At 46.1% G+C, this 21290-nt stretch overlaps 1 protein-coding gene across 1 annotated transcript in view; it reads right to left on the reverse strand.

Annotated features, from left to right (window-relative positions):
- The window catches only part of LOC147015223 (uncharacterized), a 58413-nt gene that overhangs the window by 20288 nt on the left and 16835 nt on the right, over nt 1-21290 (reverse strand). The window contains exons 4-7 of the mRNA XM_085849782.1: nt 14978-15152; nt 9952-10145; nt 4655-4798; nt 3004-3147 (exon numbers count right to left, since the gene is read on the reverse strand). Of these exons, the coding sequence (XP_085705908.1) occupies nt 3004-3147; nt 4655-4798; nt 9952-10145; nt 14978-15152 (657 nt within the window). The remainder of the gene's footprint in view (nt 1-3003; nt 3148-4654; nt 4799-9951; nt 10146-14977; nt 15153-21290) is intronic.

Genomic DNA, 21290 nt, shown 5'->3' on the forward strand with positions numbered 1-21290 from the left:
GTACTGAAACCTCAATTAACAATGCCTTCTTTTCCTTTTTGTATCTGAGAACTATGTATGGTTGCAGTGCTTTGTTTATAATGATCAGGCAGAATGGGATCATCAGGTTGTACGTGAGCATTATGTTCTTGTTTTCAATGATTGCTTTTGGTTTACATTTCCATGAGTTTTGAGGAGTTGGGATTTTGAAATTTCTGCAGATGTTCTGAGGCGTAACTCCACATACCCTGTTGTGCCTTTGTGTGTGCAGCTGCTCTGACATGAGGTTTTTGCATCTCGATAGGAGGTCATTCATGCTTGCTGTTTCTACCTTGCAGAACCTGCACTTGTCCGATTGGCTTCGTCCTGCCAATTTTTCAAAGACACTCGACGACCCGTGAACCCGTTGGGTTCCAGTTGTGACAGCGGATGATAAAAAATCATTTCAACAACAACAAAAAAATAGCTCCAGCGAACTATACCGCTGAGGTTGTTTGCATTGATCAAATACTCCCGAAGAGTACTTCACTGAATCGGGAATTGATTTTTTAATAATTTTTTTCGTTGCCCGATTAGAACGAAAATTGATACTGCACATGGCCGGCGAATGGTAAGGTGGCCCAAAAATTTTGTGCTATCGTGTACCGTTTTGGCTGTATTTCGGGAACATACATACAAGATGAGAGTTTTAGTAATATATGGATAGATTAGTGTTGCGTCCTTGGTCCTGGGCATATATAATGATTCGTTCTCCATCCCAATTGAGTTGACCTCTTCTTTTGTTCAAGATGCTGGTGTGTGTGTGTGTGTGTGTGTGTGTGTGTGTGTGTGTGTGTGTGTGTGTGTGTGTGTGTGTGTGTGTGTGTGTGTGTGTGTGTGTGTGTGTGTGTGTGTGTGTGTGTGTGTGTGTGTGTGTGTGTGTGTGTGTGTGTGAGAGAGAGAGAGATAATATTTGAAGATTATCAAGGTATGATATCTTTCAGAGGTAAATTAAGAGCAAGTGCAAGAATCAAATCAAAAGTTTCAATTTGTTTTGTGCTCAGTGTGTTTTAAGGTGAAAACTACAAATAAAGGGTAAGACACCTTCATTTGGAATGATATTCTGTCACGACGGACACAGAATAAGTCAACCAAAATGAATACTCTCACATCACGTGTAGACTCGTCCAGGTTTTTGATGTTGATAAAACCTGCTTGGCTAAATTGATGCAAAGGCATCTTGTTGCTTTGAGATCTCTCATCGATTAACAAGCACAAGCTGATTATATTTTGCTTCAGGTCCAGATCCAGATCCGGCCCATCAATGGGATACAAAAACTAAACTGTTCAGCCTGGCACAGGTATGTGCTCCACTGAATGCTGTTCTAGTTTCATGTGCAATACCTGGGAGGTGGCAGAATAGCCAAGAGGTATGCACATATCCCTCTGTCTGGCCATCCAGACTGGGTTTGAATCTCAGCTCAGCCACAAACAGTCTCGAAGGCAAGGTGATTCCCTTGGATGGACATTGGATTGGGCGTCCAGTCTGTCAACATTAGTTGGTGGACAATAAAGATCCCACAGTTTCCTTCACAAAGAGTCGGAGAGTAGGTGAGCTATCACCAGCACTTTGAACAAATTACAAATTCATGTCCTAACCTACAGAGAACGTTGCATCAGAGGCACAGCCAAACCCTCAGTCAATGATCCCACTCGCAGCCATCTGTAGCATACAAAAGAAGAAAAAGAAGGACAGTTGGCACTGCCTGCTCCTCAAAATTAAATGCAAACAATGGACAATGAGAATTTCCACCATGCTGCTCTGATATCACCACAAAGCAAGCGGTATGATCTTTTTGCAGATATGTTGTTGCATTATCATTTTGATCAAAAACACTGCATTTCATCGATGTTACTACCTCCTCATTCTGTCGTTTCAATCTTTGACAAAAAGAGCTGCAGGGAAATTAATTCAGCAAAACACAAAAATCACACAGGGCTGACAAAGACGCAGCCACAATGATCACGTGAGTGGACGACACAAAATCAAGCAAACTCACAAAATGTCCGAGCTGGAACAAAGTGTCACACGCTTTGCTATCACTGGCTGATTAAAATACAAGCCACTCAGTGATTGAAAACGACAACCTGTTGCCTTTTTGCATGATATATGGTGTCAACATCCCTCCCTCAGGCAGGGGTCAGTGGTTAAACAACTTGCACGATGATACGCGTCCAGATGAAAATTGCAGGTCGTCTCCCACACCATTGTCGGAGTGGGGGAGAGAAGTGGGAGATTAATTTTCAAGCCCTTTACCCGACACTGTGTACCACAAGCACGTGTGAAAAAATTGGTGAAAATCTACCACGAGCCGTTTTCAATTCTGTGCAGTTCAGACATACATAAATAATTAAATACAGAGAATTGCCAGCAGTTGGCCACAAGAACAGCCCGGAATGGTTACCACCAAAAACGTCAGCTTTTACATCCTTGCTTCCTACAGCGGTTAGCATACCTCGTTCAATGTTCTGTAGATTTTTTGCACTTCGCACAATAATATTAAAATGTTTCAAAATCATTCAACAACAACATCAAGTTCAATAACTTCCACCAAGTCTGTCGTTAAAAAACCCAATGAAGGAGTTCAGTCTCGAGGAACAGTATTTTGTCTTCACGTCTTTCAGGCACGAATTGCCTTGAGCCAGCAATTCCATCAAGTAAGATCTGCACCCCGAGAAGCCATTTCGTCCACAAGGAGGATGTTTTCAACATCTCATTTTTATATCACGAAAAAGATCAATAAAAAAGGATAATAAAAGAAAATAAACGATTTTTTTATCGTTGGAGTTTGTGTTGGATTTTCAAATCTGATCATGATCCTTTGGACAATTAAAATTATTACTCCACACTAAAATCATGTTACAAAACTCGTTTCAGGATCACTATTCTCATTTGGATCCGAGAATACGAATCACTCTCTTCACTCCTCATCTCAAAAGGCACCAACCTCTCAAAGCTTTAGTTTTACTCTGGATGTAACTCACCTCATGTTTACAGAGAAACTCACTGCATGGGCCGATCTCCTCCAGCTCAAGGGCCTGGCTCTGTATGAGCTTGGCCTGCCTCGAAATCTCTACCTCTTCTTCATCGATTTGATGTCGCAGTTTTGTAATGGTCACATCTTGTTCCTGCCACAACATTGTCAAACCATTCATGATGCACAACAAAGATGTGACCTGACATAAAATGGGGGTGTGCATTGGGAATTGGATGATGTACATTGTTCACAATCAGAATTTGTGCGTATGTTGTCTGCATACTTTCACAACATACATACATACATACATGGGCCACACATTCATGGATATGCAAGCATGGACAGGCATGATATACCTGCAAACATATACAAGTACACTTGAACTACAACAAACACGATTTTGATGAAACTTGACCACAACCTTCATCACTTGTGATGATCCAAAGTTTGTTCACATATTTTTTTAAATTGGGGTCAAAGAGGGTTTTTGCTGGGGGTGGATTTCCCCCAAAAATTGGTCTTTGCAATAACATTGGTTCATTGGTACATTTTTCCAATTCCGTCTGATGTTGATTTCCTCCTCAGAATCATTATTCCACCGGGTTAGCACCCTGGGGGTGTTGCCCCTATTTTTGGAATTCCATTCCATCACCTTTTTCCTTTTTTCACCTCTGCCACGAAAGGTGGAAGGAGGTTATGTTTTCACCCTGCCTGTCTGTCCATTTGTTTGTCTGTGTGCAGGACATCTCAAAAAGTTGTGCAAGGTTCCCCATGAAACTTGGTGGACAGGTTGGGAACGTGGCAAGGCCGAAATGATTAGAGTTTGGTGAAGTTCCAGATCTGGCGACGAGAATTTTAAAGTGATTCTTCAGCATTGAGAGATTGGGTTAAAAACGACATCTCAAAAATTTGTGGACGGATACAGACGAAACTTGGTGGATAAGTTGGGTGGTGAAAAGAACAAATTGATTCGATTTTGGTGAAGATCTGAATCAAGATTAGGACACGAGAATTTTTAATTTTTTAAGTCATTCTTCAACATTGGGAGGGAGGGCCAAAAATGATGCATCACATTATATTTAAAAAGTGTATTGGGCCCAATATGTTCTCATGGATCAGGCATTGCATGGTGGAGGTGTGTGCTCCACCGAGTGCCCTTCTGGATTTTTCTTGTTTTTCTCCGATTTTTGTTTGTGGCAGGAGTAAATAAGTATGGATGGTGGTGTAAATAGTATCATGTGGTAAAATGTGGTTCACTTGTCATGTAAAAATCATGTGTTGAAACACTTCCGTTCATCCATGTATGATATTCCAATTAAAATGTGCATGAAACAATATCTGCATCACAGACGACACCGCAGGTCTATGTGGATGCTGTTGCATCACCAATGCATGATACAAAACGTGCAGCACGAGTTATAAAATATATACAGGAAGTGCTTTACAAAATCAGTGTTAAAACACACACACAAACACAGCAGAGCTTATGATGAATTCGGTGTGAAGTGTGTTGCTACTCAAACAGGTGAGTGACGAAGTGGCTGAGTGACCAAGTGGCTGAGTCCATCACCAAACTCATTTGAATCCCTACATAGGACTCCAATCCATCTCTCACCTCTCAGCCTCAAGGCTTCAGTTTGACACTGGATGTAACTCACCTCGATGAAAGCACGAAGCTTACTGTGTGGGCCGATCTTCTCGAGCTCACTGGTCTGCCTTTGTATCATATTCGCCTGCCTTGAAATCATCATCTCTGCTTGATCAATTTGATCCTGCAGATTTGTTATGGTCGTATCGTGTTCCTGCCACAAAATTATCAAACCATCAGTTTCTCATGACTGAAACCAAAGACCACCCAGAGATAAACACTGCCCTGACACAAACACCATATGGAGACAAAGAGAGATAGAGAAAAAGAGGGAGAAAGAGGTGTGGGAGGGTGCAACACTGCATGAGGAGGAGGCAGAGTGAGAATGTGCAGAGAGAGAGAGAGAGGGGGGTGGACAGAGGGGAGTTTGCACAGAGAGAAAATGTTATGCTTTACGAACAAAAAGAAAACCACACACACACTCCATCTTGTCGTAACTGTCAACTGCACATCCTCATCGGGACACGAACTGCACCACGATCAACTGTAGGGTGCTTGGCAAGTGGCTTAAACACTCAAACAAGCACTCAAACAGAACACCTGGCTTGGCAAGTGATTACCAATTGCGTCGATAAACCCATGCACCCAGAAACGCCCAAGTAATGTCCAAATTGGATAAAGGTTTCTTAGAAGTCAGAATTGCTGCTAAGTTCGATTCCGGAACTTAAATTTTGTCATTCGGCTTCGTTTAACAGATTCTTGAGATTATGGCATGTGCTCTGATTCACATTCTGATTCCTCCCCTAACCCTGTCCTTTTATACAATGCACGAAACAAACATGCAAGCACACACGCCATTCAATAGGTAATTGATAATGAGCACACCACGTTGCTTTCCATGGCTCGGATCCACCACACCACTCCACTCCACACAATAGCACCCGTGCATCGCGTGCCATTGTTTTGTCAAATATGCGCACCAATTCCCAAATGGCACCTCACCTTACTTCACATCTCCCTCACCAAACCTCACCACTTTGACCACAAACGCCTCCCGCAGATGTGGAAAAAGATCCCTGCCCCCCTCATACCTCTGCATCGCAACAATTCGCCACTCTCTTTTGAGGAGCACCACACGACTCGGATTGTCCTCGGCACCGCACGATGCTTGAACACGAAACAGACGTCAATAGCCCGACCACATCTCACCGGGGACATCCCAGATGAGCATCTGGAATTGATACAACCCTCATCCAGTGGTGGCAGGGAAAGTCCGCTGTGACTGCACTCGACATTCAGACTGCACTCGGAGCACGTTCAGGGCCGGGGTGCCAGCTCAGAGAGCATGCCCTATGTTGAGTCAGGAGTTCCGACCCGTGGCCAAAGTGGGTGGGTATCTGAGACGGTTTCCGGTCCCGGAGCTTGGCAGGGTAGGATCGGGCCGCTGTGGCCCAATAGAGCAGGATTCGGGCCACAGCGCTTCGCTTTCCGCTCATCACCCCACCCTTCGCCCGGAACTCATAAAAGGGGGAGTGCGGAGCCATTAGACTCTCTTTGCTCTCTGCTCGGCACTTCACTGGCATCTTCGCTTCGTTCCCTGTCTCGCTATTGGTGTGTGATTGCCAGAACATGCTTCTTCTTTGAGAGCCTGATCAGGGGCGACTGCCGAGATTCCCTGCCATGCTGTTGATGTTCCGCTACCCCCGTGCAGCCAGAAGGACCAGTGCGGAGCGCACGTTGCCACGGCAAAGTAATTAAGCAGTAGATAACGTGCCACATCACGAGCTCAGGCGTAGCGTCCCACGAAGGTACACTCGACACATGCAAACCTTTACACAGCTTGGTTAGGGATCTTTGTGCTTACGCATCTATTCTCCCCTCTCTCTATCCACCTCTCCATCCCATCTTCTTTGGACACACAAACAACATCATTACTGACTCGCAATCCCATTTTCCTCTGGCACGACACCGCACCCCCCACATTGCACAACACCACACCTCAGACACAACCACTTCATCTGCAAGGAAATAAAAAGTTCTTCACTATATTTATTTTTCTTCATAATAAATTCCTTGTTGATGTTTCAACCTGTCTCTGATTGTCATTTGCTTCCATTGATCCAGCATTGACCAATCCAAGATCGAATGGAAGGTAATTTCCATAAAAATTAACCTGTCGTCCTCGGCATGCACCAGCAGTAAATGCTCGGCCACCTGACTTGTTCAAGCAACACACTGCACCACAAAGTTAATTGTGAACAGTGGCCCCAGGTCCGGTTCTTCTGAGGAGAAACGAGGATTAACCCCCTCATAATACACTCGGTACCCGTGGCCGTAACGATATTACACACAAACATGCAGATATTGTCCACAAATATTTCTTTTACACGAGAAGACCCGTGAACCCGTGTCTTTCATCACCCCACCATCCGTTGTATCAATTGGTGTATCATTTCCGCCCTTGAGCTATTTATTTTAGACGACGACCCTTGTCTTTCAATCCGGACAAATCTCACACTCTCACTATGTCTCTTCGAAAGGACCGGTTAGAACCCCCCCCCATCCACTTTCTCAACAATCCTCTGGAAGAAGTCCTTTCTTTCAAGCTTCTGGGTCTGACTATTTGCCATAACCTTTCCTGGGAAAGCCACATTTCAAACCTCGTCTCCAAAGCCAGTCGCCGACTGGGAATCCTCCGTCATGGAAAGTCCTTCCTCGGCCCACCTGAGCTCCTGACCACTTACAAAGCTTTCGTCCGCAGCCTGATGGAGTACTGCTCTCCCCTCTGGGCTGGTGCTCCTGCCTCCCACCTTTCTCGGCTTCACGCTGTGGAAACCAAGGCATTTCGGATCATTGGCATCTCCTACAATGAGGCTGAGTCTTTGGGCCTCTTACTCTCTCACCGCAGGTTGGTCGGTGGTCTTTCTGTCTTCTACCGTCTCCTCTCCAGCCTCGTCCCCCCCTCTCTCTCTGCGATTTGTCCACACCACATTTGCGCAGGGCGCTCAAGGTCCGCCAACCACCCCTTTCTGGTAAAACTACCAAAATCACGAATCACTGCTCACCGTCACTCTTTCATTCCTCTTTTTTCCCGCATTTGGAATAAACTCCCTCAATCTATTCAATCCCATTCTTCCCTACAGGCCTTCAAAACAGCTGTTCACCACCACCTCTTATCATCCCCCATCCAAATCTTCAACCTATATATATATATATAGATACACACAGTGGGGAGAACAAGTATTTGATACACTGCCGATTTTGCAGGTTTTCCCACTTACAAAGCACGTAGAGGTCTGTAATTTTTTATCATAGGTACACTTCAACTGTGAAAGACGGAATCGAAAATAATAATCTTGAAAATCACATTGTATGATTTTTAAATAATTAATTTGCATTTTATTGCATGAAATAAGCATTTGATACATCAGACAAACAGAATTTAATATTTGGAACAGAAACCTTTGTTTGCAATTTCAGAGATCTGACCTTTCCTGTAGTTCTTAACCAGGTTTGCACAGACTGCAGCAGGGATTTTGGCCCACTCCTGCATACAGATCTTCTCCAGATCCTTCAGGTTTTGGGGCTGTCGCTGGGCAACACAGACTTTCAGCTCCCTCCAAAGATTTTCTATTGGGTTCAGCTCTGTAGACTGGCGAGGCCACTCCAGGACCTTGAGATGCTTCTTACGGAGCCACTCCTGAGTTGCCCTGGCGGTGTGTTTCGGGTCGTTGTCATGCTGGAAGACCCAGCCACGCCCCATCGAAAATGCTCTTGTTGAGGGAAGGAGGTTGTTGGCCAAGATCTCGTGATACATGCCCCCATCCATCCTCCCCTCAATACGGTGCAGTCGTCCTGTCCCCTTTGCAGAAAAGCATCCCCAAATAATGATGTTTCCACCTCCATTGTTCACGGTTGGGATGGTGTTCTTGGGGTTGTACTCATCGTTCTTCTTCCTCCAAACACGGCGAGTGGAGTTTAAACCAAAAAGCTCTATTTTGGTCTCATCAGACCACATGACCTTCTCCCATTCCTCCTCTGGATCATCCAGATGGTCATTGGCAAACTTCAGACAGGCCTGGACATGCGCTGGCTTGAGCAGAGGGACCTTGCGTGCGCTGCAGGATTTTAATCCATGACGGCGTAGTGTGTAACTGATGGTTTATTTTGATACTGTGGTCCCAGCTCTCTTCAGGTCATTGACCAGGTCCTGCCCTGTAGTTCTGGGCTGATCCCTCACCTTTCTCATGATCATTGAGGCTCCACGAGGTGAGATCTTGCATGGAGCCCCAGACCGAGGGAGATTGACTGTTATCTTGAACTTCTTTCATTTTCTAATAATTGCACCAACAGTTGTTGCCTTCTCACCAAGCTGCTTGCCTATTGTCCTGTCGCCCATCCCATGCCTTGTGCAAGTCTACAATTTTCTCCCTGATGTCCATTGACAGCTCTCTGGTCTTGCCCATTGTGGAGAGGTTGGAGTTTGATTGATTGAATGTGCACAGCTGTCTTTTATGCAGATAACGAGTTCAAACAGTTGCAGTTAATACAGGAAATGAGTGGAGAATGGGAGGGCTTCTTAAAGACAAAACGAACAGGTCTGTGAGAGCCGGAATTCTTACTGGTTGGTAGGTGATCAAATACTTATTTCATGCAATAAAATGCAAATTAATTATTTTAAAATCATACAATGTGATTTTCAGGATTTTTGTTTTAGATTCCGTCTTTCACAGTGGAAGTGTACCGATGATAAAAATTACAGACCTCTACGTGCTTTGTAAGTGGGAAAACCTGCAAAATCGGCAGTGTATCAAATACTTGTTCTCCCCACTGTATAAAAAAAAGATATATATATATATATATATATATATATATATATATATATATATATATATATATATATATATATATACACACACACACACACACACACACACACACACACACACACATACACACACACACACACACACACACACACACACACACACACACACACACACACACACACACACACACACACACACAAACTGTATGATTTATGCAATATATCAACACAAAAGTGCAAACATTGACAATTATACATGCATAGGTACAATAATACAACAAGGATGATGTAGATGTGATTATGAAAATGCGTATGTTGACATGTTTACGTGTCCTGTATTTACATACAGAAACGATGCACAAATTGCATGCATAAATGAATGACGTGAAAACATCAAACAGCGTTGGTATACATAGGCGGAGGATATTCAAACAAATATGATAGATGTGCAAACATGGATGATGTACAAACATGGATGATGTACAAACATGGATGATGTACAAACATGGATGATGTGCAAACATGAATGATGTACATACACAGATAGCATCTTTCAAATGCTGATTTTCGTCAACGAGCTTCTTTTCCTTCTGTGAAGCGCGCTCAATGATGGTTCGATGCTTTTGCTCGAACTCTTCAAAAAGCTTGTTTCGCATCACCGCCATTTCCTCCTCATGCACACTCAGTGCATGTTCCAGCTCGTGCATCTTGTGCTTTAAATCAAAGCACTCCCCTGCATATCACCAGAAAAACAGCAAACATGATGAAGATGATCAAACCAAAAGTTTTTCTTCATTATCATTCGCATCGACAAACCACAATGCAAGCAATATATTTTGTGGTTTGTTTAAATCCATGTGTGTTGTCAGCTGTGAGATGACAGAGCCACATCCATGTTCTTTGAATGACAAGCGCAAATGAGAGCAGAAAGAGACGGGAGAAGCATGGTAAAAAGAGGTTGCTTTCCAACTCCTGTTTACTTTGCAATCAGGATGATCCATGGTGGAATGTAACAGTTTTCTCAATGTACGATATATTATGTGATTTAATTGATAACATACAAGCGACAAATCTGTGATAATATTGTTCCAGCCCTGCGAAATCGCCGCTCCCCACGAGGCAATGGCACACAACATAAAGCGGACCCGAGTCAGTTATTACTTCCGCCACTTAAGGTGGACGGAGGTTATTGTTTCACCTCTGCTTGTTTGTTTGTTTGTTTGTGAACAAAATATCTCAAAAAGTTGTGGACGGATTTGGACAAAATTTTGTGGAGCTTGGTTATGTGACAAGGATGAAATGATTAGATTTTGGTGAAGATCCGAATCGGGATCTGGATCTGAGAATTTTTCAAGTGATTCTTCACCATTGGGAGATAGGGCCAAAAACGATGTATTGCAGGACATGTCAATAAGTTTTGGATGGATTTAAACAAAATTTTGTGGAGCTTGGATATGTGACAAGGAAGAATTGATTTGATTTTGGTGAAGATTCGAATCAGGATCCGGATTCGATAATATTTTTCAGTGATTCTTCACCATTGAGTAATCGGGCTAAAACGACATATAGCACGGTATTTCAAAAAGTTATGAACGGATTCGGACAAAACTTGGTGGGTGACTTGGTTCGGTGATGAGAACGAGCCGATTAAATTTTAGTTCAGGTCCGAATCAAGATCCGGTCGATCAGTGGGATACAAAATGTAAACTAATCAGCCTGGCAGAGGTATGCGCTCCATTGAGTGTCCTTCTAGTTTCATGAGTATTCGTTTGAGATCAGCTGTTAGGGCTTATTATATGCCATTTAGCAGTGTCTGCAGATAAGTGAGTGAGTGATGTGTCAGTCTGTAAATACTTGTCACAATCGCTTGAACAAAACACACAGTTTTGATGAAACTTGGTCTCAAGGTTCATATCTGATGCCGAACAACGGTGTCTTGATCGGCTCAAAATCTAAGCTTATTATGGGGGTCCATGGGGAGAGAAAGAAACATTGAACCCCCCAAAATGGGTATTTGCAATCGTCTCCGAAACGACATACACAATTGAGATGAAAATTCATCACAATCTTCATCACCCAAGATGTACAAAAGTGTATCGGCCGCATCAAAATCTGCGATCATTGAAGGGTCTACGGTGGGGGGGGGGGGAGAGTCTTCCCCCTCCTTCCTAAAATAAGTATTTTATCTCTTTTCCGAAACTATACACCCAATTTCATTGAAACTTGCCCACAACCTTCATCGCCCGTGATGTACCAAAGTTTGTTCACGGCATAAAAAAAAAAAATCAGGGTCGAAAAAGGTCTGCGGGGGGGGGGAGGGGCGGTTGAAGTGAGTGACTGTGTTTCCAAATCCAGGTGACCTTCAGGACGCGCTGTCCTATTTTTGTGAATGTCACCAGTTTGTCATGTCTTTTCCTCTGTTGGTTCAGCGGAGGCCACACGTAGCGAAGCCAGAAAATTGTACCCCACTGATTGGCGATTGGCTGTTTGCCGGTGCGACCTTCGCAACTCCACTCGGCTGCACCTGATCAGGTAAGTTAACGCGAGTATGCATCGACGGCATGAGACCAATCCCCCCAGCCCCCCCCCAAGTCCTTTGGTGTGCCCGTGCACAAGTAAGGTTTCCACGGAAAGTAGTGACACCCTGTCAGGATTGGCGGTTCCATTCGGTGCTCATGGTTGATCAGCAATCCAATGGTGCATGGACTTATCTCTGCTCGATGGCCTCATCACCGGGAGTTCGGGAGATTGGCATTGGCCTGGCTGCTGCCACACCATGGATGGAACTGATAAATTACAACAATGTTATTTTTCTGCAAATTACAGAAAAAAACTAGAGGGGGAGCACTCGATAGAGTGCAAAACCTCCACCGCCAACACTGCTGGGTCACTTAAGTGAACCTGATATCCTATTCATTGTAGTTCAAAACGGATCAGACTCGACTGAACCACGATTGAATAAACTAACCTAGATCGACGCGCATGTAGAAATGCCAAAAACAAAAATCGAAATTTTTTTGAAAAAAAGGTGAAAAATTTTGTTGTTTTTTCTCTCACAAATTATTAATTTTTTTATTGGAAATCACTTAAAACATGTAGAAATGCAAAAACAAAAATTCAAATTTTTATCAAAATGGCCGCCATAGCGGCCATATTGGAATTTGGACCAAGTCCAAAATCTTATGCCATGATCCTTGGACAATACCAAATCCCCCCACCAAGTTTCGTCGAAATCCGTCCAGGACTTTTTCCGTAATACTGTTCACAAACAAACAAACAAACAAACAAACAAACAGACAGGGGTGAAAACAGTAACCTCCGTCCATCTTTGATGGCGGAGATTAAATATGATCATACATTTTCACATTTGCCATATATTGATGGACCACAATTTGTAAAAAAAAAAAAAAGTAACATTCTCACACTGTGCAGAAATTTCCTGAGGTGCGAGTAACCTTCATCGCTGAGCAACACTCGGCTGTGAACATCAAATGCTGCACAAGATTATATTTGCATTGCCCTGGAGGAGGCAACACATTTCTGGGCTGATCCTCACAGATCTCACATTTCACCCCTGAAAAATGAGGGAATCCAATACATTGAGGCTGATTGGTTATGACTCACCAAGAGGCTTCCGTGTAAAGCCTGTATCTCACTGGGCTGCGACAGTTCGCGACGAGTTGGAGACACAAAATTGCGATAAAATAGCAATAATTTTCACTTGGAATCACACTGAATTTATTTTTGCGTATGTCTCACGAATATCTCACATTTGCGTATGCCTCACGTCATTGGGAACAAATTGCGATATAATTACGAAACTCTCAGGGGTCCCAGGACAGATTATCATTTTTTTTCTCCAATCAGTCACAATTTAGTTTCATCGGTCGCCAATCCCTCAGAAAGTGGTCTCACATTTGTCGCACCTTCTGACTCATGGAAACTAAATTGAGACGGGTTCGAGACAAACGCGACGACTCTTAAACTTTTTTGAGAGAAAATTAGTCGCACGAATTTTTTGAACAAGTTCAAAAGTCAAGCGACATCAGAGCAACGTCCTGCGATTCACGCGAGGAAATTGAGAACCACCGCGAACGTTTCGAGGCATTTTGGAGAATCCCGTTCGCATTTTGTCGCGAGCTGTTCCAGCCCAGTGAGATACAGGCTAAAGGGCTGTTCTTCTCCCACCACAGACAGGTGGATATCCAAGCAGTTCTTTCCCCATAGATTTCTCAGTAACTTGTTCCTCACAAGCCCAAACAGGCTGCACTTGTTCTGCTTGTAACCGAACCTTGTCACCCTCACCTAATGCAAGGAAACTGCTCATCTCTACTCTTCCCCCCACCCCACCTCAAATCCCCCACTGGAGAATCTCCTCCCTGTGTTCGTCCAATCATGTTATTCTGTCCAATCTGTTAAATTGGCACCAATCACCATCTCGTTATTCCCTATTTGTATTCATGATCTTTTCTATTCCCACTGACTCGATTGTCCTGCTCTCCCTTCCTTCTTCGTATTGTTCGTTTTGAGTTGAGTTAACAAGCTGGTGAAAGGCAGTCATCAGCCATCGCTGGCCTTGCGCAGTGAGCTGTTTCAGCAAATTCCATTTTCCATCAATGTGAAGTATTGGGCTTACCTCCACCAAGTGGTCTGTTGTCTATCTCACCATAATCACAGGCTGCAATGTGGGTCAAGTTTCAGCAGGGCATGCAAGCATTAGAGCACCCAATACACTTCTGGAAACAGCTCAGGAGGCACCACTCCTTGCATGGTAAGCGGCAGCCAGTAGGGGTGGTCTAAATTAGCAGCATTTGCTGCAATCTACCAACAGGCTGTTTTCTTTTCTACTTGCTGAAGTAGATGAATGAACTTGCCAAGCATTGAAAAATGTGGGGACAGGAATACTCCACAATAAAGGGGAGGGACTTGTAATACTCTCTCCCACCTGGAGTGGTACTCCATGATACGTATTCACATTCATAATTTGCATTCCCCCCTCCCCTTCCTCAAAGACCACCGGCAAATATAAAAACACCCCGATGCACTAATTATGGTCATATTGATCCAATGCAGCAAGTCTGGATGAAATGAATTGGCCCAGAACTCTCGGAGGAGTAGCGCAACAAACAAACAAATATGCACACACACAAACAAACAACGATCCATGAATTATAGTGAAGATGCACATCGTGTACGGGTCTGGTGGAAACAGCGCCACCTTTGGTGGTAGCCGATATTATCTATCATCTTCATTATACAATGGGCCTTCTTAAAATTACAACATGGAGAATGATGTGCTGTGATCAATAAAATTTCTTTCAAAATGACAAAAATCATAATGTGCATTTCCAACAATGTTCCGCAGCACAATTCCCACCTCAGGTGGGCTGAGGAGGGTTCAACAGCCTGGAGGGAAACACTGCCCGCTCGTATTTACAAGATCCGGATTCAGGGCAGGACAGGACAGGACAGGACAGGACGGAGAAAGAACAAACTTAAGTTGTTTTGAGACTGCTTGTTTTGTCCACACCATTCGAGCATCACATCCATCTCAGTGGAACCCACCTTGCTGTTTATGCTCCATCTTTTGGTGTTCCACATCACACTCGGCATTCTGAGTTTTCTCAGCCTTCATGTTTTTGGTTTGAAGGATCAACTTGGACTTGAGGTTTTGACACAACCTCTCACTCTGTTGTAGTTTTTGTTCCAAACGCATGATATCCATATTAAGATCCATAACCTGCACCAGCACGTATCATAAGCATCAAAAACATGGAAACAAAATTGTCTTAATTTCCATAAAATGCAGATGGCGTCTGCACAGATGATTTTCACATCTTCGAGCAATAAGTACAGCTTCTAACTATCAATTAATTAGGATGAAACCACAATGGTGAATCTGTTCCCACGGGTTCAGGAAAAAAACAGAAAGGTAGACTGAAAAAAAAATTAAATATATATGTACCAAAAAAATTGTGTACTCGACATATGAAAAGAAAAGCTCTCTCTGTATACTCTACACATTATAATATAAAGCTCTTTCTGTCGACTGTACATATTATCATATAAAGCTCTGGCACTGATTGACTGACTGACTGATATTAAAGATTGCGACCTTCTGGGTGACGTAGAAAGCTGAAATTTTCATGCCGATGGACATCGAAGCCAGTACAGCAGAAAAAAAAAATTGCAGAATTGTCAAACAACATTCATAAATCCATCCAAATCCCTCGAGACCATACTCTGTACAGAGTGTTGGTGCTGCCAAAGCAGTCTCCTGTGATATTAGGCACAATCCCAGATGGATCACCACTCCAACACAGGATACTCAAATGGCTCAAACATCCCAGCAAGCAGGTACTCATTTGGCCAACGTTGAAAGGATAACAGGCTGAGTCAACCCCACCTGGTGTTAATTCATTTGCTGAGCATGATTTGAACTCAGGACCCTTGGATCCCAAGCCCACCACCCTCATCATTAAGCAAATACCAGGCATATTCATATCTGAAAATAAAAATAAATGAAAAGAAAAGAATGAAAGGAAAAAAAATGAAAAATCAAATTCAGGTGAGCAACCCATGACAATGGGGAAACGTGGTTCGTATTCTCACACATTGTGTATATACACACAGATATGTATACCTTTTTAGATATATGCACATAATTTTTTTAAGAAGAAGGCACTTCGAGCCAAAAGTGAAAATCTCAATCGACTCCACTAATTTGAGCAAAAATGCGAGAGCAGGCCCATTCTCAGGCAAAGTTTCACCGGCTTCATCACACATAATATATCGATTTTGTGCCTGATGTTGATTGTGTCTGATGAAGCTGGTGAAACGTTGCCTGAGACCGGGTCTGCTCTCGCATTTTTGCTTTGATACGCAAAGTCAAACTCGTTATATACTTTTGGTTCGAAGCCCCTTCTTCTTTAAAAATGTGTAATCCCAACCGCCCCAATCTTACTGTGTCTGTATCTGTCTGTCTGTCTGTCTGTCTGTCTGTCTGTCTGTCTGTCTGTCTGTCTCTCTCTCTCTCTCTCTCTCTCTCTCTCTCTCTCTCTCTCTCTCTCTCTCTCTCTCTCTCTCTCTCTCTCTCTCTCTCTCTATATATATATATATATATATATATATATATATATATATATATATATATATATATATATATATATATATATATATATATATATATATATATTGTTGTGGTTGACGAAATTCGCAAACCACCATTCAGGTCCCGTAGGTGAGATATCTCTGTAAGTATATGTGTAGTTAGCCCAAACCCGTTGTTTAGCGGGAATAAATGTCATTCATTCGGGCTGCGACCCTTTTAGATAGCCGTTTTTCTTTTACTATCTTTATTTTTGACCAACCGCCATTACTACCACCACAACCACCACCAACCGCATCTCGACAACCACAGCCACCTTCTCCAGAACCGCCTTCACAAACATCCACCTTCTCCACAACCGCTCACACAACAACCACCAACTGCAACGCCGCTTCACAACAACAACAACAACGCCAACAGCCACGACCTTTACCGTCACATCTCGCTCTCGCAACCATTGCATCACCGCCATGCCTGCGCCGCTTGTGGGCACCGATCCTGGACTCGTACAGGGCGCGCACCGAGCAGCGGGTGCAAAAAGCGGCCTTTCCGAGAAATCGGATCAAGAATGATTCACGCCCACTTTTCCTCCGTCCAATGGGCGAGCGTGGCTCTGCCCCCGAGCCGATCTTGATCCAAAAATCTGCATGTGGTTTCTCCTGTCGCACTATAAAGAGCCGAGCGCGGGGCGAATCGAGAAAGAGTTGAAGAGTTGTGGCAGCGGCGAAATCAGTCGAGAGAGTGTCTGTCGGGGTCCGGAGAGTCTGGAGAAGCCAAGGAGCTTTGTGGAGGTCTGCGCTCGTGTCAGAGTCGGGGAGCTGCGGAGAGGGGAGGCTGGGAAAGCGGTCGAGGTCGCAGTGGCGTCGCTCGTCGCGGGACCCAAGCCAGCCAGATATCCTCTTTCCCCCGAGCATCAACAACCCCCCCCTGTTTCCCCCCGTGCTGAGATAGTGTGAGAAGGGGGCCCCGTTCCCACCCCATTCCAGGCAGTGCCAGCGAAGCCCGCGGAGTCGGGGCGCCGCCGCCATTTTGCGGCTCATCACCAGACGGGTCGGCTCGACGCGGTCTCGGCCCCAGGCCCGTCTGTCCCCCTGGAGTTGAGGGTGGCCCCTTTTTCTTTTGCTTTGGAGTATATGTGTTGTCGGCGCCGTCTGTGAAGTAAAACTGTGTAAGTGTTGCCGTGTGCTCGCGTAGTCGGTAGTAGATCTGCATTGTGTTTCTCTTTTACATTTGCTTTTTGTGCATAATTGTTGTGTTACTTTTACATTTGCTTTTGGTGCATAATTGTTGTAATTGTATATGTGTGCTTTCCGTTTGCCGCGGAATAAATGTGCTTTATGTTGAACTGTTTCTCCCGTTTCGCTTCATCTTTTCTTTTATTGAATCTCCATCTTACTTCACGTAAAGGGTTGGTCGTGGGCTAAATACGCCCGATAATTAATCGGAACAGTCGAGGTTGACGATAACACCGCTCGGTTATCCCGATAGTACAGAACGGGTCGCTTAAAGTGGCCCGTGTCCGAAGTCAACCTGCGGCGAGGTGCGATCGCCCGGTCTACCCTCCGTGTGGGTACTTAGGTAGGTCGAATTTGGCCAACAACCCTATCCCACGCGGGGGGCCGATTGGCACGATCGTGGTGAGGCCGAAAGGCCCACCCGTGACTAGTTCCCGGCGTTAGTCCGAGAGGGTCACGACGGGATTGTCCGTCCGGTGGGCGACGTGCCGCGATTCGAGTTACGTGGCCGCTCGCACGCCGGCGGGCGCGAATTCGCAACACTGTTGTCAGGAGTGGGACACAAACCCATCCCCCTCCTCGCGGCACTGGTGTCGGAGAGCGGGAAAACGGGCTCTCCTGTCTCCAGCTAAATTCACGGGAATCGGTCCAGGGGTGAGAGGAGCGACCCCCGATTCCCTCCAAATTACGAGCGATTCAAATTAACCCTTTACGAGAAATAAGATGGCGTCTCAAGGCGAGCGGGAGCCGGGGGGATTAGAAATGGATTTAGAATGTGTAGAATCCATGGTCCAGGATGAAAACCCCGTGCAGGAAATGTTGGTTGTGCAGGAACACGAACTCCCCCAACTGAACCCAGAGCCCGAAATAGGTGCGGCGGCGGCCGCGGTGTATGACACCTCCCCTCCCCCTCTCCACCAAAACCCTTCCCCGATCCCTGCCGAAACGGCTCACCCAAACGCACCCGACATGACCCAGCTATTCACCATGCTGGCAAAGATGAATGCGGATGCGCAACAAATGAATGCGAACATGAACAAGCAAATGAATGAAGTGAAAACGAAAATGGATGCAAACACAAATGAAATGAAAAACGAAATAAAAGGCATGAACAAGCAAATGAACGGAATGAAAACTAATATGGAAACAAATGCGCAAGGAATGAAGGAAGAAATGAAAGAGCTGCGGGGTGACACGCAGAACATGGGGGGCATGCAGCCTGCATGCATGGCGTGCAGGCGGCAGGCGGGCATGAAGCCTGCAGGCGGGCATGAAGGCCGTTACCAGGGAGTTTAAAATGGCGACTCCACGTGTGGGAGCGAACGAGCTGGGAGGGAGTGCAACGGCTGTCGGGCCCGCGGTGGAGGCTGGTAAGGAGAAAATAATTCGGGGGACGTGTTGGGCGAGAAGAGTGACGGTGACCGAGAGGGAAAAACTAATTGGGGTGACGGAGACGTGCACGAGGGAGATAACAAGGGAAGAGACGGAAATAATAGTTGAGACAAGGGAGGTAAAGGGTGAAGAGGTGACTGAGTTGACAAAGACCCCGTGTGCGGAAGCGACCCCGTGTGTGAGTGGTGTGGTGGTAAGTGTGCAGAAGATCGTGCTTCCCAGCACGCCGTGTGTGGATGAGGCACCGCGAGCGAGTGCCCCCGCGTGTGTGAGTAGTATGGTTTGTGTGAGGGAAATGGCACGAGTGAGTGAAAGGCCGCGAGTGAGTGAAGCCACGTGTGCAAGGGTAATGGCATGCGTGAGTGAGCGGCCGAGTGTGAGAGAGACAGCGTGTGCAAGGTCGCTGTGTGTGAGGGAGATGTCGGTGGGCATGTGTGAACATGCAGCCGTGTCTCCCGGGGCGAATGTAATGGAGTGGAGTGTGAGCGTCGTAACACGCAGGTGTGCGTGGGTGGAATGGAGACTACGACGGCGACATGTGAGGGACAAAAGCCGGGTAGCGGCTGTAGCTGTTTCGGGGACCGGGGCCGGGTTCACCCAGCAGCGAGCGCGAGGTCCGTGCTGTGCAACGCACGAGGCCCCCACGTGCTCGCTTGCGAGAGTGAAGTCCCGGTCCGGAAACGCACGCGGTGGATTTGCCGATCCCGCGGACGGACAAAGTTTAGGCAGGATTATGGATTTGGACCGGACGGGTTCTCCACGCGATCGTGTGTGTTAAGCTCCAACGGGCAAAGCACATGTGTTCGCGTGGGGAACCCCTCGAGACGTGGGGCTTGTGTTTTTTTTTTATGCGCACGGTGACGTCATGGCTGCACGTGGGGTTGGAATCCGGCAGGAGGGGTATCCCTGCCGGATGGTACCGTCCAAGGAGGGACGAGGTACTCGTGCAGCTGCATGACGTCACGAGCAGGTGCAAAGTGCGCGAGCTGTGAGTTGCCGCGCTGGTGCTGCGCATGTGAAAAAAAAAGAAAAAAAAAGCAAGCCTCACTTTCGGGTGCACAGGATTCCCGGGCAAGGGGTGGAAGACCCCCTTACCAGGGCACAGGATGGAAACTAATTAGAGGGAAGGGTTAACTTAGCTAGACCGGCTCCATGGGGCAGGGGTAAGTCCTCATGGAGCCAGTGGAATGGATTAGTTAGAGGGATTGTAGCCATATTTAGGTTGGGAAAGTGATTTTTGGGACATCTGAGGACATGGACAGACTTGTGAGTGTGTAGAGGGGGCGTAGTTTAGCGACGTAGTGTTAAATGGAACGTGCTGTAGTTTAAGGGACGACGTGGGAGCACGAGTTAGTTAGGGGATGCAGATAGAAGGATGGCAAAATTCAGCGGTGTGTGTGTTGAAGAGTTGGTGAGTTGTGAGGTGGAGACATGTTGAGTGAGTGAGGCCAGCAGGTCTGTGTGTGTGGAGTGAATGGGGAATGCATGGTGCGATGAGTGATTGGGGGGAGGAGTGACTCCTGCCCAAGGGACCCCGGGGTCAGTATAAAGTAAGTTAGCTGGGTTAGTCAAATTGAAAAATGGAAGTCGTTTTGCTGTTGGTGGGATAGTAGGCTCGAAACCCGTTTGGAGGGGTGCAGGAGCCCTGTTGACGGGCTGGGAGCGTGGCTGCGAAAGGTGAGTATTGCTGAGTGGGTACCCCGGGCACCAGGCTAGTCGGCCGTGGTAGGCCAAGGGCCCATGGGGGGGCCGGGATAGCGTAGTGGGCACGGGTGCGCCCGCTTGGTGCGGGGGCCCGGGGCGCCGTTAGTCGCGTGGGCAGTGGTGTGGGCACGGGTGACCCTCGGAAAGGGGCCCGGGAAGCCAGCCTGCCACGTGTGCGTTTCAGGGGAGAGGCCATGGGGGGCACTCCCCGGTGTTTAGGGAGCTGGTAGGCTCGGAGGCAGTGTAGTGCCCGGGGGTGCCATCGCGGGAGATTCGGCAGAGGGTCGTGCCTGCCAAAGGGAGCCACGCGTCCCAGCCATGAGACCGTGTGAGGGCACGGAAAGAAAATTGGGGGGCGAGGCCCGAAATTGTAAGGACACCAACGCAGGCGACGGGAATCTGGGTTTATAGAACCAATAGTTTAAGCGAGAGGCGCTTG

This window comes from Eptatretus burgeri, chromosome 12 (genome assembly GCF_056783735.1).
Source record: "Eptatretus burgeri isolate ZD-2024b chromosome 12, Ebu_testis_v1, whole genome shotgun sequence".
In the NCBI taxonomy this organism is placed as follows: domain Eukaryota; kingdom Metazoa; phylum Chordata; class Myxini; order Myxiniformes; family Myxinidae; genus Eptatretus; species Eptatretus burgeri.